General features: G+C 47.8%; 1 protein-coding gene across 3 annotated transcripts; it reads left to right on the top strand.

The window, feature by feature from the left end:
• Nucleotides 1-40: 40 nt before the first annotated feature.
• smco4 (single-pass membrane protein with coiled-coil domains 4) lies at nucleotides 41-14205 on the top strand. 3 transcript variants are annotated; one of them, XM_029255718.1, is made up of 4 exons: nucleotides 3620-3678; nucleotides 7796-7916; nucleotides 10648-10718; nucleotides 13088-14205. In XM_029255718.1, exons 1-4 carry the CDS (start codon nucleotides 3675-3677, stop codon nucleotides 13153-13155), a joined length of 264 nt encoding a protein of 87 aa, XP_029111551.1. In that variant the 5' UTR covers nucleotides 3620-3674; the 3' UTR covers nucleotides 13156-14205. The 3 variants fall into 3 exon arrangements, with proteins under 3 accessions (XP_029111552.1, XP_029111551.1, XP_029111550.1); XM_029255719.1 differs by lacking the exons at nucleotides 3620-3678; nucleotides 10648-10718 and adding an exon at nucleotides 41-2230; XM_029255717.1 differs by lacking the exons at nucleotides 3620-3678; nucleotides 7796-7916 and adding an exon at nucleotides 10211-10352.
• The last annotated feature ends 405 nt before the right edge of the window (nucleotides 14206-14610 follow it).

The raw sequence follows: 14610 nt of genomic DNA, 5'->3' as shown, positions 1-14610 counted from the left end.
AGAAAACTTTGCAGAAGCTGAGGACAAAACAGACTCGGCGCTGAAGTTTATTTTATGTGTGTGTCTTGTCCGTCTTATTCTGAGAATTTCTCCTGTGACCATATTGTTACATTTGACAGAATGTAAATATTATTTCATATTAAAGTTTAGGTAACGAGACTCTGGTCCCAGTGCTTCTTTTCGTTCCTTCTTCATTTGCTGGCTTCCTCTTCCTCGGGATCTGAGGTTCACATCTTGGAGAAGTATAAGATCCCAAGAGGACAGTGCAGCTCCTCGTCAGGTTCCCACGAGGTTCCCCCCATTTTCAGGTGCTGCCGGAAGCTTCTTTGCGCACTTCTGCGATCCCTGGCTTTATTTTCGAGTTACTGTTCCAGTGTCATCACAGAACCGCATTCCTTTCTGTATTTCCCCCCTCTATACACAAAAATTACTGGTTTTCAGTGATGGGCCGCTTTTGTTTCGACACGAGATCTTATAAAAAGCGCAAGATATTATGATGCTTAATTTATTAACTTTCCTTCAAGGTGACTTAGTGAGGTTTGTGATTTACTCAATTATACAGCAGGTTAAGTACCTTCATGTACTAGAGCAGGAGAGGGGTTTTACACCCTCACATTGCACAAGGATAGTTCTAACCACTGCGCCACCTGCTGCTCCATTAGCAGCGGTGTGAATCTCGCTCTTTGAGCCATAAAGCACTCGCTCCTAATTGGGCCTGTCCTCCCCCTGATGAATCCGCTGCCTCGTTGCCGCGATGATTTAATCAGGAGCCCGTGACGGCGCCGCTGTTGGAGGGCACTCAAGAATCACTTCAAATCAAAATGTGTTTTAATTTGAAAACAGATCAGTGGCACGACTGCTCCCTTTGACAGCCATTAACGGTGGCGGCGGCGGCAGCAGGGGCGATTAAGAGCTGCGCGGCCCGAACGCGTTGAGCGCTCGGCTCAGTGACACGCTCAATAACACGCTTCTTATTGGAGCGCAACCTCCGTGTTAGGGCCACGGCGTCCTTGATGTCACGCCATTGATCTTTGTATGGGGGGAGGCCAAAACTGTAACCCTATTAACTTCCTCTACTAATACCAGATTAATATACATTGAGAGGGTACGCTGCTTATATTTGAATTTTCTTTTAACATTAATGCCTGGTAGTCATGAGAATGAAACAACACCTCCCCCCCACCTGCCAGGTCTTTGGGACTCTGACAGTCCATTTGGTCCATTGCTGGACCACTAATGTTGGTCCAGTTTTCAAATTCTTTTGTTTCCGAGACACAAGCAGTAAAGTCTGCTTCTCTGCTGGAGCTGGCAGGTGGCGTCGTAGTTAGACTTGTCACTTTACTGTCAAAGGTGCTGGGTTTGAATCCCACCCCCTGCTGCAATGCTCTTGCTCAAGGTTCTTATACTGAACTGATACGAATGAAGATACCCTAATAATAATGTAGATGACATGATTTTTGATATTTACTGCAGGGTCAATCCTCTTTTCTTCCATTTCTCTCAAAGTTATGCTTCCGTTTCATTCGTTTTTCATTCCGTTCCTCCTCGTTTTTCCGTTGTGCTGTTCAGTTTCTTTCCTCAGGATTGTTCTGTTCCTTTACCTCTCATTCCCCTTCATCTTGTTTCATTTAATCCCTTTTCATTGCCCCTTGTTCTGTTCCGTTTCATCCCATTCCATTCTTTTTCCATTCTTGCTTTTCAGTTTTTGTTCCTTTCCTTCTTCTTTTCTCTGTACTGTTTTGCTCCCTCGAGCCTCTTGTTCCATTACGTTTCTTTCCCTTTTCGCTGCTCCGTTTCATTCTTTTATTCCCTCCTCTGGTTCCGTTTTTTCTCTTTTCTTCTCATGTCATTCGTTCCGTTTCGTTCCTCTCCTCTCCGCTCCGTTCCACTCAAAGCTGCAGCGGCGCTTCCTCTCGCTGCTGTACCGCTCCTGTCCTGTAGGAGGCGCTGTTCGCCCCTTTCCGCCGACTCGCGCGGAGCGCCTCGCTGCCACGTAATCCGACAGATCGGCGGACGGCAGGAGGGTTTGCAGCCCTGGATCGGGAGCCAGGAGAGCCGGGCGACATCGAGCCGCGACAGGCACTCGGCTCGCTCGGCACGGAGGGAGAGGGAGGCACGGAGGGAGGGCGCTGCGGTGAGCGGTGTTCTTCTTCTTCTTTGGCGGGGAGCGGGAGCGGCGGCGGCGGCGGCGGATCCCACCACGTCTCTTACCCCACGCCACGGTCTGTGGGTGAGTGTCGGAGAGGGCGCCGGACGGACCGGGTCCACGCGCTGTTCCGTTCGTTCGCTCGCTCGCTGGCTGCGCGAGCGCTGTTGTTGGCGCGCGGCGCGCATGCAACAAATGTGTGAGGCGGACGAGAAGGCAACTTTGAAAGTTCTCGAAGGGCGGCGCGCGGCGCGCTCCCGCGGCGGGAACGAAAGTGACGAAAGTTGTGGAGTGGAAAAGAAGTGAAAATATTTCGGAGTGGAGCGGGAACGGAGCGCAGCCGCGGCTTCGTTGGTTCTCCGGCGGCCCGACGCGGATTCCCTTCCCTCCCCCCACCTCCCGGAGCCGTGCGCGCGCCGAGCGGCCGCCTGAGGCGAAGCAAGTGAAGTGTCCGTGGCCGCGAGCGCTCTGTCTGTCTGTCTGTGCGTGCGCGCGTGCGTGTTACACCATGGCGCGTAGCGTGCTGCTGTGTAACGTTGTGTGTGTGTGTGTGTGTTGCCGCGTCACGGCGCGCTGTCGGTTTGTCACCGCGCGCGAGTCGTACTGTACACGGATTCGGGACACACACACACACACACACACAGTAACACGCCGTATCAAACTGACACGCGCTAACACAGTTTACCATTTCAAATTTGTCACACACGGCGACAGGCCGTTCGTTACGCACAGCAAGAAGTGTAACACACACATTTTCACACACTGCGGCGCACCGTCGTCGACCCCGAAGCACGAAAAGCCAACACCAAACCACACGTAACGCATTCGTGATTCATTCACACACCGGACCACGGACGGTAACTCACAAACACACGTGACAAACTTACACACACACACACTGACCGTCTTCTCTTACGTTAACACACCGAACTGTAACAGTACTGTACTGTACTGTTCTGTTGTGTTTCGTTGTTCTGCCTTGTTACACGTTGTGTTGGCAGCTTGTCATCTGTCTTTTAGAGTGTGTGTTTTATTCTATTCTGTTGTATGTTAGTGTGTGACAAGTTTGTTCGAAAGTAGTGTGTGTTGTAGCGCAGCGGTTAGAGTGTCTGCCTTTGCACCCCAAGGTCGCAGGTTCGAATCCCACCCTCGGCTGTAGTACCTTTGAGCAAGGTACTTACTCTAAATTGCTCTGGTAAAATGGGCCAGTCTTATGAATGTGTGGATAGTTGTAGGTGAGTCAGCGATAAATTGCCGTGGAGAAAAGCATCGACTAAATTAATAAATGTAAAATTCATTACAAGTGTAAACAGAAGGCAGTAATGTATCTGCTGTTATAAACCTCTACATACTGAAACTAGAGGGAGAATGAAAAAAAATGTGATGTTGCCATGGCTCTCCAGCAGGTGGCATAGTGGTTAGAGCCACAACCTTGCGTTCGAAAGACCCGGGTTCGAATCCTGCTTCTGCTATAGTACCCTTGAGGTACTTACCTTGAATTGGTGGAGTAAAAAGTACCCCACCGTAAATGGGTAAGTCATTAAGTAGCTTCACTTTAAGTTACTCTGGAGTGTCAGGTAAAACTATAGGACAACAAATGTAAACTGATAGATTCATGAGAAAGAACTTGCATGGGGGGAGGTCGTCTTTGAGAGTCTCTAGTGTGTCTCCAACACACATCTCCATATGATCCATCTCCAGAATCAGGCCTCCTCCGCGGTCACCACAGTCTCACAGAATACCTCATCAGCTCTGACAAAATGTGGTAAAATTTTGCCCAGACAAAGTGTGACCACATGTTAGATCGGTTTGCGACGTGCAAATGAAGTGACGCCGACGATGGCTTCAGTCGTGAACACGCCGCAAGTGTGAAGTGCATTTTCGCTTCCTTGTTCTTCCACAGATGGAGAGGGAAGGGGGGGATCTCGGTGTTTCAAATATGAGACCCATAAATATGTAAGACATTGAAATGGTATTTTTGCATAAAGTACGACTTGGGTGACTTCCCTGAGCTTTATATGTTTAACACGACCGCTAAACAACGCTAACTGTCACGGTGGATGTTGGAAACTGATAAGTCAGTTCTCCAGGGAAAATATACTACGTTTACATTTATTTATCTCACACCTTTCTCCAAAACTGCTCAAAACATTAAGCTATGTATAGTAATTTCTCATTTATACAGCTGGGTAAATTTAGCAATTTAACTTTTTTACTGCTTATATTATCATATTTATGTACATATTTATATCTTTTTTGCTAATTAATTATCGTGGGCTTCAAACCCAGAACCTTCGAGTGCAAGGCAGCAGCTCTAAACACTGTGCCACTACGGTACTAGCGCTTGCCTTCTCATACAGTGCTGCTCGAAGGTATGGTAACCCCCTAGTTTTACCACAGAATGGGTATTTCATGAGAATCAGTGTCTGTCATGTGACATAACCCGTATGTAATGATCAATTCCATATGTTGCTTTACAGGAAGTCGTGTGTAGTAGAAACACACAAGTAGTGCAGGTGTAAAAATAAGTGAAGCCCAAGTTGAACTGGTTAAACCAAGTAGGTGAATTGAATATAATTTACACTCTTGATTCATTTATTAATTTTCTGTTAATTTTAAGATTTAATATTTAGAGTTTATAAGTAATATTTTCTATAAGTAATATTTTATATGAGAATAATGACCATACCTGCAGGGTTCACATTGTTTCAAGCAGCACTGGATGTCTGTTGATTAATTGTGCATTAGATTTGCATGCCTAAATTCCCGCACTGTTTCCCAGTGCTATGCCTGTTATTGTGAAACGTGTTTATGGAATTGAACACATCATGTGATGAAGACTTGGGCTCCATTGTTTGTGTGTTTGAATGAAAGTTCAACTGCATCCCTCTAACAGGGTGGTACTTGGAAAACTTGAATTTCCTAGGATTACATTTGAGTGAGATTGCTGGCAACGATGCGGAGAGGGGGTTTGTGGATGAAAGGTTGTTAGGGCTGCTGCCTTAGGGCCCAACACTTCGAATCCCACATCCAGCTGTAGTACCCTTGAGTGAGGTACTTACTCTAAATTGCTTCAGTAAAATTACCCAGCTGTATAAATGGGTAAATAATTGTATGTATCTTAAGGTTGTAAGTCGCTTTGGAGAGAAGTGTCAGCTAAATGAATGTAAATGTATTATTGGACCATGTTGTTTCGGGTTCTGCATTGATCCATTCATCACATGCTTTTCTTCAGTGCGCCATAAGTCGTAGAGTAAGCAAAAGTGCATCAACAACAGATGAAAAGCTTTCGATGAAAACATCTGATTGTCTCAGCACATTCACTTTTTCCAGTACCACCATTTGTGCTGGTACACACCCAGCTGCGTATAGAATTGATAGAAGATACTAAGGTAGTTGTGACAGGTGATGGAAATTCAAGGAAGGGTCAGATCAAGAGATGTGGATCTGAAAGAGATGGGTTTGATACCCTTCATGAATGTTGAAAAGGGTTCAGCAGTTCCGAGGAGTAGAGGGAGCCTCTGCACGGCACCCCAGCACCTGGCAACCAGACCGCCAGCTTCTGGATTCTGTCCAAGCCTCCAGCATGTGGGCATCTGGGAAGGTGGTACAACTGCCCCGGTACAGGAGTGGTTTGGGAGGGGTGACGTTGTTAATGTACAAGAGGTTCCCGGCTCATCTGCGCCAAGAACTGCGTAGTAACACTGATACCTTTAAGTGAGCGTCTGCTTTCGCTGTTCTGGATGTTCTTTGTATGATGCTGTGGAACATGTGCAGAAACCGGTGGCACTGGCCTGCATGGCGCACTTGAGGCAGGTTCACGAGATACTAATCGCCTTCGGCGGGTCGTGTCGAACTTTCGTGGTGCCGCATTACAACTCATTTTCCCTGTTTGACGTTTTGACAGTGGTAATTTGCAGCACCTTGTGATCTGTGCGTGGAATTGTCCAGAAGTTTCCATGGAGACGGTGCCCTCTTCCTGCTCGGGATGCTTGCGGGGAGTGGTCTGCGTTCTTCACGTAGCCCCCCCGTCTACCATCATGATGCGCTTTTCGGCAAAGGCCATTTCCCCCTTGTGCTGAATTTTTCACGATTTGATGAATCTGGAGGATTTTTCACCATTTCGTAAGGGCTCTGATAACAGAGTTCATTGGAAGTCGTTTTGGAGAAAAGCATCTGCTAAATAAGTAAATGTAAATGTCTTCATGACGACTTACCCACCATCTCGTGTTTTATGATGTACGAGTTTTTACTGTTTTTTTTTTTTCTTTTTTTTTTTTTAAAGACAAATATTACTTTTAAAGATGCAACTAGACAAGTTCCTAGAGGAATAGTCCCTTTTCACTGCTGGCTCAAAACAGCAAAAATGGTTTGTGTCAGCCCACTTATTTGTGGAAGGTTAACTTAGAAGACAAGTTGGAGTCAGACGTCGGGGTTCGCGCAACGTAAAATCAACCGAAAGCAGAATTTCAAGGCACGGAATCCAATTTTTTTCCAATTAAATGATCATACATTTTATGGCTTGAATATATTGCCATTTTCATGGTCTATTGGAAGGTAGAAGCTGAGTTAATGTCTTAACCTCGTTTTCGGTTTTCATTGTGCATCTAAATGAAAAGGAAATGAAACCGCCAAGGTCCCTGTATAAAAAAGCCACAAGGGTTCTGTCTCTCTTGCCTGATTCCAGTTGGGTTGTGTTCTGGGTTCTGGTTGGAAAGTCCAGCGGTTATCAGTTATGGTCCCGCTGTGCTACAACAAGCTACCTCTCTCCCTCAGAGCTGCTGAATCCCTCCTAATCTCAAACCCATTTCTTTCAAAGCCACTTCCCTCCTGATCAGCTGCTTAAGGGATGTGAACCAACAACATGGTGGTATCCCAGAGAAGCTGCTTGTCAATCTTTGTTTGTTTGTTTGGTGCACACCAACCCCCCAACTTGTATGTTGCTTTGGGAGAAGTGACAGACAATTGAATAAATGTAAGTTTGATGTTTGTGACGGTTCAGTCAAATGCAGCAGGTCATCAAGGGACAACATTTGTTGCGTTACCCAAACCCCCTGGAGCACCACTTCAGACAGGTTCAGGTTGCAGGTTTCCTTCCTCCTTTGAGGGGCAGCACTTATTTTTCAGCAGTCTTTATATAGGCCCCGTGGTGGTGAGAACTGCAGGTTTCTGGGTGCATTTTCGGGAAAATATCAGAGGACTAACGAGATTCTTAACCCCGCGGGGCATCTCGGACTGCTGCATTTTGGTCGATTGATTAAATAATATGAAGTAAAGCAGGGTCAGCGCTCTGCTGGGGTTCTATTCAACGCACGAGAGACGAATTGTGATCTCGCTAATTCAGTGTTGTAAACATAACCTTTACCTCTGTGCACTTTTGAGGGTGATCTTTGAAAAGGTGCAGAAAAATCAGTGATCCATGGAGGGAGGAGGGAAGGGGGGGGGGGCAGGAAATCAGTGCTGCAGACTGTGTGATGGTCTGTCCCATTTTTCCTCTTTGCATGTTATACATACTGCAGTGTTTTGTTCATTTTATTTTATTTTTTAAATGATAAATATTCCCCCTTCGTATTCTGTCCCAGTTTGTGTCACGATATTTGCCCATGATCCACCTCGGAAGTTCACCCCTGTACGGTTCTGTCTGGACAGGTGCAGACTCTGACGTGCCCCGAATAAACTGCAAGACGTCCCGTAGGAGTCGCGGAGTGGTGATCCTGCGGAACAAGGACGGGCCGATCGTGAGCTCTCGACCCTCACCAGCACGCAGCAGGTGCGAAATCGCGACCCCGACGAGATCGGAAATCTCCGCGCGATGCTCCGCAAAGCCTCGTTGCTCAGCACGCTTTTTTAAATTTATTTTCTGACCACTGGTCGATTTCTTCCTCGGGCTGTCGGCAAAGTGTGAGAACTCTCGGGCCGAACCGATCAAAGTCATGGAAAAACTTAACGCGGGCGATCCGGGAATATCGGCGTGACTGCCAAGCGGCGTCTTAAATCAGCTGCTGGCGGGCGTGTTGCTTGGTGCGCGGTAAACAAGTGACACTCGATTTGCCGTTTTCATTATTCGACCGAGATACTTAATGACTCTCCCCCCTAATGCCGTTCTAATGGTCTTTTTGCTGTCATCCCTTTTGTGTTTTATTGAGTTGCGATTCCTCGGGGCTGCCCGGTGTGTCCTGTTGCTATGGCTACAGGTGTCTATTCTTTGCGATCCGGCGTGAAAAGAGGCATTAAAATGATGCAGGAGATGAAAGGGGGGAAGCGGGAAAAATCGCGACATTCTCCATGCAGGCACCTGAGGTAAAATGAGACTCTTATCCAGCGGGGACTTCCTCGCTGAAGGAAGTGGAACATATATAAATAATGAATATCGTCATCGTATATATTATCTTTTTGCACTCCAACTTTGTTTTGGACCATAGTTCCTCCCGAGACTCTGCCCCTAATATCCACGCAGATGTTGGGAAATTTGTTTATCACGTGTGAAAGTATGTTAGGTTTCCAGTTACTTTGGACCGGAGTGTCGGTATTGACTTCTAATGACGTGCGTGTTGGAGGCGTCGATCGGGGGGTGTTTCGCTGACGCAATTACGTCAGGTTGCCGCTCGAGGGTTCCGTCGCCGTTCCTGCGTGTCGTGATGCAGCAGACGAAAACCTTGGGCGGTCCGCTCTGCTCCTTGTACCTGAAAAATTGGGATCAGAGCTGACTTGAGGGCCGTGTGTCGGAACACGCCGTTTAAAGAGGGTGTCCAGTTGGACCCGGCATGTCAGTTGTCGCTCGCTGTGTGGCACCAGGGTCTTTCCGCTCGGGCCTCAGAGCAGAAAAGAGCTGTTAAGTGCAGCGTTGTTCGTGTGGCGCTCGTTCTAGGCCGTGTCTTGTGTTCGTGTCCTCAAATAGAAGCCAGAGGTGCTGCCAGCAGATTTACAGAGATTACCGCTTTACCCTTGAGGTTAAGAAAGGACGGCTCTCTGGGGTCTGGCTCCTGGCGAATAAGCGTGATCAATTCTCTGCTGCCGTGTGTGTGCGCGTATCCTCTGCATCTTATTGCGGTGTGTTCCGCAGCGGCGGAGCTTGATTTAATCGATGACTTGTTGCTGTCGGCAAGAAAACGAGGACGTTGGGGCCCAGTTGCTGCCGCCACCGCACCTGTGAAAACACGGTTAGCGTTGACCTCGGCTGAAACGGCCATTTGCCTAGAGAAGGGTCCCGGAGCGCCGTTTGTCAAGTGTTTGTGCTTCTGAACGCGGATTTGTTTACGGCATCTCCATGGAAATTAGGCTTTTTTTAATTTTTATAAATATCCCTCTGCCTTGGCGTTTTGGACTCTGTGGGAGTGAAGGTCAGCCAGTCCAATCTCCATTAAAAGCTTGTTTAGTGCACTTTTTAAAGCCATTGATTATGTTTCCTGTGACTTTGTGGATTGCAGCCCAGCCAGTGTCCTTCAGACTGTGGGCCGACACGTGGGCATATTGCAGCGGGTTGCGAGATCGCATCCCAGGAGGGAGCCGAGTCGAGCAAGACGGCCCTTTCCAGCTGTGCAAATTGGCCAAGTGTGACAGTGTTTGTAAGTCATCTCAAATTAATATACAATAATAAAACGGTTCAAAATAACACCATTACTTGTGGCAACTCTGAGGTTTCCAAATTCTATTATTGGGAGCACTGGACCGGACAGTTAGCATTTGGTGATTTAGTTCGGGTGGGATAAATCTCATTTGGTCGGTCTGTGTGTGTGTGTGTGTGTGTGTGTGTGTGTGTGTGTGTGTGTGTGTGTGTGTAAGGGGGGCTATTTTTAGGAGTCCCTGAGATCTAATGCTTGAGTATCCCCGGTCCGACACTAGGGTTCAAGCCTTGGCAGATAAATTATTAGAAGGGATGTGCTTGTGGATGGTTCGGGGGTCTCGACACAGTAAGGTGCCCCCGGTGGCGGGAGACAGTGACAAACTGCCAGCTCTGTGACGCTAATGGGCAGCACTGCCTCCCTAGTGTCCAAAGGTACCGCTGCCCACGGTTCTTCGGTGAACGGGGAGGAAAGTGTGACCAAGGAAGGGGGACGCCTCCGTGTGATGCAGAAGGCCGTGTCGACCAGGGGGCGGAGTTTTGTCAAGCTCCGCCCATCCTCGTGGCTGATTGCGGTGACCTTGTTAAAGCAGCGGTGGAATGCTGTTCCCAGGCAGACGCAACCAAAAGCGGCAATGACCCGGGGTGTGTTTTTTTTGGAGGAATAGTCCAGTTATCATTTTTGCCCTTTGGCTTTCGATTATCCTGCCGATTGTATCGCTCTATGAACGCGATGCTGTTCGCGGAGCGGCGACGATGATGTCGGCCCCTGCGTGAATGACCCTTATTTTAAAGGATGCTCTTTTAAAGGAGGGCTTCCAGCCTTTGTACTGCCATGCAACCACAAGCAGCTTATCCCACTGTCGTTAACTTGTTAGTGATCGCCAATAACCGACAATTAGTGTGTGTTTTTTTTTTTTTTTCCCTTTTCCTCTCCCAGGTGCTTCCGGTGCTCTGACACTCAATCCCAGGTCCGAGACGTTTTCGCTTTCCAGCTGCAGATCACACAAGGTGATTGTCCTTATTTTCTCTTAAAGCAGCTGCCGTTCTTGACCCATCCTTGTACTGACATCGCTGCCGGTGGCTGTCTTGCCAGCCTGATGGCACTACGTGGCACCCTTCTCGTTCCGACTATTTATTTATTCTTGTGTGTGTTTATTAGATTTGGTTGTGAAGGCAGGAGTGTCCTGGAGAGATGTCACTCCAGCTGTCGCCAAGCGTCCGTCAGGTGCGGATAAAACGCGAGCAGGAACAGCTGCCGCTCGGCATCTTCCGTGCCTCCGGCTACCTCCCGGCAAACTCCTTTGGTTTATGCCGCCAGGGTTATTTCTCCTGCCTCTTATTAGTCACTACTTTTTCCACTCGGTGTGACTGATTCATTTTTATTTCCCCTCTTCAGATTTTTGCATTCAGAATGTAATATTACACACACATACAATCAAATTTACTGTTGTGCTACAAACAGTGGCAGCGCCGCTATTACCGCTCATGGCAAAGGAGAATGTTGCAGGGGAAAATAAAAAAAAAATTAATAATAGAACCAACTGAAATGAATCAGTTGCAACTAATTCTGTCATCGCACACAAAATGAAGCACAAAACCCACGGGAGGTAGTTGGCAGAGATTAGCTTGTGCCGCGTATGCTAATTGTTTTAATGGAGCTCTTATTTGTGCAATTAATGCAACAGGCCGCTCCATGTGATTACTAATGGCTCCGAGTTGTCGCGGAAACGCCGTGACAGTTTTTTGGATTTATGCTAATATAGTATTTCAAACCACCGTGGCTTTGAGGCCCCTTTCAGAACAGTCAGGCGCTTTGGTTTGCAGCCTGTCTGTAGAACGGGTTGGGGGGGGGGGGTGGGGGATTGGCTCGCGGCAGGTGGGAAGACTTCCAGAAGCAGCGGTGAATTGCTCCAATTTCAGGTGCTACCTGTCAAGGTCACCCTGAATGAAGCCAGGTAAAATGAAACACTACACACGGGAATGTCAGACAAGCCTTTTATTTGTGTAAAAGCAGGTGAAATTGCAAGAGTCTTGATGTCTTATCCTTTCAGTCTTATATCCTCTCCGTGATGAAACAGCACTCACTGGTTTCACATGTTTGTTTTCAATAGACGGCCTTGAATTGATTAGGTTACAAATTTAAGTAAAACCCAGGACGGGTATTTGGACCCCCAGAATTTTTCCTTTTTTTTTTTTTGTTTTTTTGTCAAGCCGTTTCTTTGGAGTTTTTTGTTTTCCTCTCCTCAGCTGTCAGGTGGCTTTCTTACCTAATGATAGCAAACAGTTGTCTACATCCCTTGATTTTCTATTTCTTTGTGTTCCCTTTTATACCACTCTGAAACTGGGTTGGGAACTTCACTTATTTTTAAAAAAAAAAAACTGTAAAACAAAATAAGACTGAATATGCCAAAAGACCAGTTGAGCATGTTCTTACTGTTCTGGCTTGCATTTCAATGTAACTGTACTGGATGGATATGAAAATACAATTGATCACTATATTGCATCTTTGATACAATAAATTTACGCTAATAAGTAGTTAAACCATATCAACATATACTACAGTGTGCTGCTACTGACTTTCAGCTGGATTTGTTGCTCGGTGTAGAAGAGGGTGGCAAAGCACTTGTTATCAGTGCCATACCTCCTTGTTACAGGGGGGAAATGTGGCCAGGTGGGTTTGCAGCTTTGATGGACCAAAGCCAAGCAACTGAAAGCACAGTTACATGCCTCATTTCAACAAAACATAAAGCATCTCTTCCAAATCTTAGAAGAAAAAACAGGTCCTGTGCTGTGGGTTTGAGTCCAACTCAGTTTGTGATGTTTGCTTGTTTCCTCCAGGTGCTCTGGTTTCCTCACACAGTCCAAAGACATGCGTTTGAGGCAGATTGGCAACTCCAGATTGCCCACTGTGTGTGTGTGTGTGTGTGTGTGTGTGTGTGTGTGTGTGTGTGTCTAGATGTGAGCCTTACATTCCTCTGCTATGTAAGGTGAAAGATTACAAGGAAATTTAGAATCGTGTATCTAGTGCTGGTCAGATGATTAGCTAATTAGCTGGGAAATGTCTGCTGAATGATTAAAAAGTTATTGTTGACACTTCTTTCCTTTTCTAGAGATCTGAGAGACTTGAGCAATGAGACGTGCACTTTGTTGCCGTAAAACCAGTTCATTGTTCCCCTCACGGATGTAATCTTACAGGATACGGAGTTCCCGCCGCATTCTTGGGTGGAGCCAAACAAGCCGATAACGTTCCAGATGATTAGCGCCCCTCCCCCCCCGCGCTGCAGAAAGCCAGTCCAAAACAAACAGTGGTCCTGTCTCGTTTCACTTCTGCCTTTGTGTTGCTGATCGAAGTGCTTCCCGTTTTCTGTGTGCCGCAGGAGCTGCGACCCGTAGCCGGCGCAGGAGCAGGGAGGAGACGCGGCGAGCGTCCAGGAGGCAGCCATGAGGCAGCTCAAGGGCAAGCCCAAGAAGGAGACGTCCAAGGACAAGAAGGAGCGCAAGCAGGCCATGCAGGAAGCGCGCCAGCAGATCGCCACCGTGGTGTTGCCCACGCTGGCTGTCGTCGTGCTGCTTATCGTCGTCTTTGTCTACGTGGCCACGCGGCCCGGCGCCCTGGAGTAGTCCTCGCCTCTACGGGTCCTGCTCATGTCCCGTCCCCCCACCCCCTCGCTGTCCACCTTTTCCCGTCCTGGATGTTCGCTGCTGTCGGTCACCTGCTCTTCGCTTGGTCCTCCGCCACACGGGCGGAAGGCCACGGATTCCACGTTGGGCACTGAGACGGCGGGCGGGAACTTCTCTCAGACCAACTGTAACGTAAAAGTTCAGGTTCAAACGGTCATCTTGTAGCAGAATCCCTCATCCAATGCTTTCGAGTCCATTCACTGGAGATCTCATCTGCCCTTCCTTTCCACCAGAGCATCTTCTCATATGTGCCTTTGGGTAACGGGGGGGGTGAGCAGGGCGCGCCATGGCCGCGTTAGACGCAAAGCGCTTGCAATCAAACAAGTCCGATGTTTCTCGTACATCTTCTGACAGAAATCGTGTCCATTTTTGCCTCTGTGATGCAGTTTTATGGGGATGTCAGTCTCACGCTTACCAAAGGACTTCACACGTCACCCGCTGCTGCTGTGTGACTGCCGCGCTCGGCCAGTCAAACGATCCCGGAGACAAGTGTGACCGCAAAGACGTTGGCTCACCTTTTTAACACCCTGCGGACACACTGCAAAGTGTCCCCTCGGAATTTGCAATTGGAATTTGACTGTCCGGAGAAGAAGCGACGAAGCAGCTGGCAAACGGTGTGTTGATTTCATGTCATTTACGCATACGAGCGAATGTCACTGGACGGAGCGGTGCCGTATGTTAGTTCCACACGCGAAGCTGCGCGCACTTTGTAGCGTTAAATGGTTAAAATCAGCGTCACACAGTAAGACATCAGCGGTTCTGAACATGTGCCTTATGCATTTGACAATATATCATTTCAGTTAATAAAGGAAAACTGAGACACTTTGTGTGCTTTATTTCCCATCGGAGGCATGGTGTTCAAAAGGGACGCACTCGCGATTTTTCTTTTCGGCTTCACCGGCATTTTGTTGAAAATGTGTTTTGTTTGCTTCGAGTTTTGCCCACAGTGAAGTTTTAAATTTGCTGGAATTTGGCACCCTGCTTCCTCCGCGGGGAGGATCTGCACCGCGTGTCTTTTGAGGGGCCGGAAGGGAAAGGCCTGGATTCTGTTAGCATTCGTTCGTTTTCTGCTAATACGGTCCCGGGGCTGCGGCACCACTCTGCTCCGCTTCCAAGAACCACACTTTGTTTGGACCCAACGGCGATGTTTCCCCTGCATTCTTCAGGCTTCAGTAGAGCTCCTCAAATCCCCTTGTACCCGAGGTTGCGAAATGGGGGG

The sequence above is a fragment of the Scleropages formosus genome, chromosome 10 (genome assembly GCF_900964775.1).
Source record: "Scleropages formosus chromosome 10, fSclFor1.1, whole genome shotgun sequence".
NCBI lineage: Eukaryota > Metazoa > Chordata > Actinopteri > Osteoglossiformes > Osteoglossidae > Scleropages > Scleropages formosus.
The sequence above is the reverse complement of the archived record's forward strand: the minus strand, read 5'-3'. Positions and strand labels throughout refer to the sequence as shown.

Coding starts and splice junctions, on each gene's coding strand:
- smco4 (XM_029255717.1), top strand. CDS start 10,214: ATGCAGAAGGCCGTGTCGACCAGGGGGCGGAGTTTTGTCAAGCTCCGC. Junction 10,353..10,647: donor AAAAGCGGCAATGACCCGGG/GTGTGTTTTTTT, acceptor TTCCTCTCCCAG/GTGCTTCCGGTGCTCTGACA. Junction 10,719..13,087: donor CCAGCTGCAGATCACACAAG/GTGATTGTCCTT, acceptor TGTGTGCCGCAG/GAGCTGCGACCCGTAGCCGG.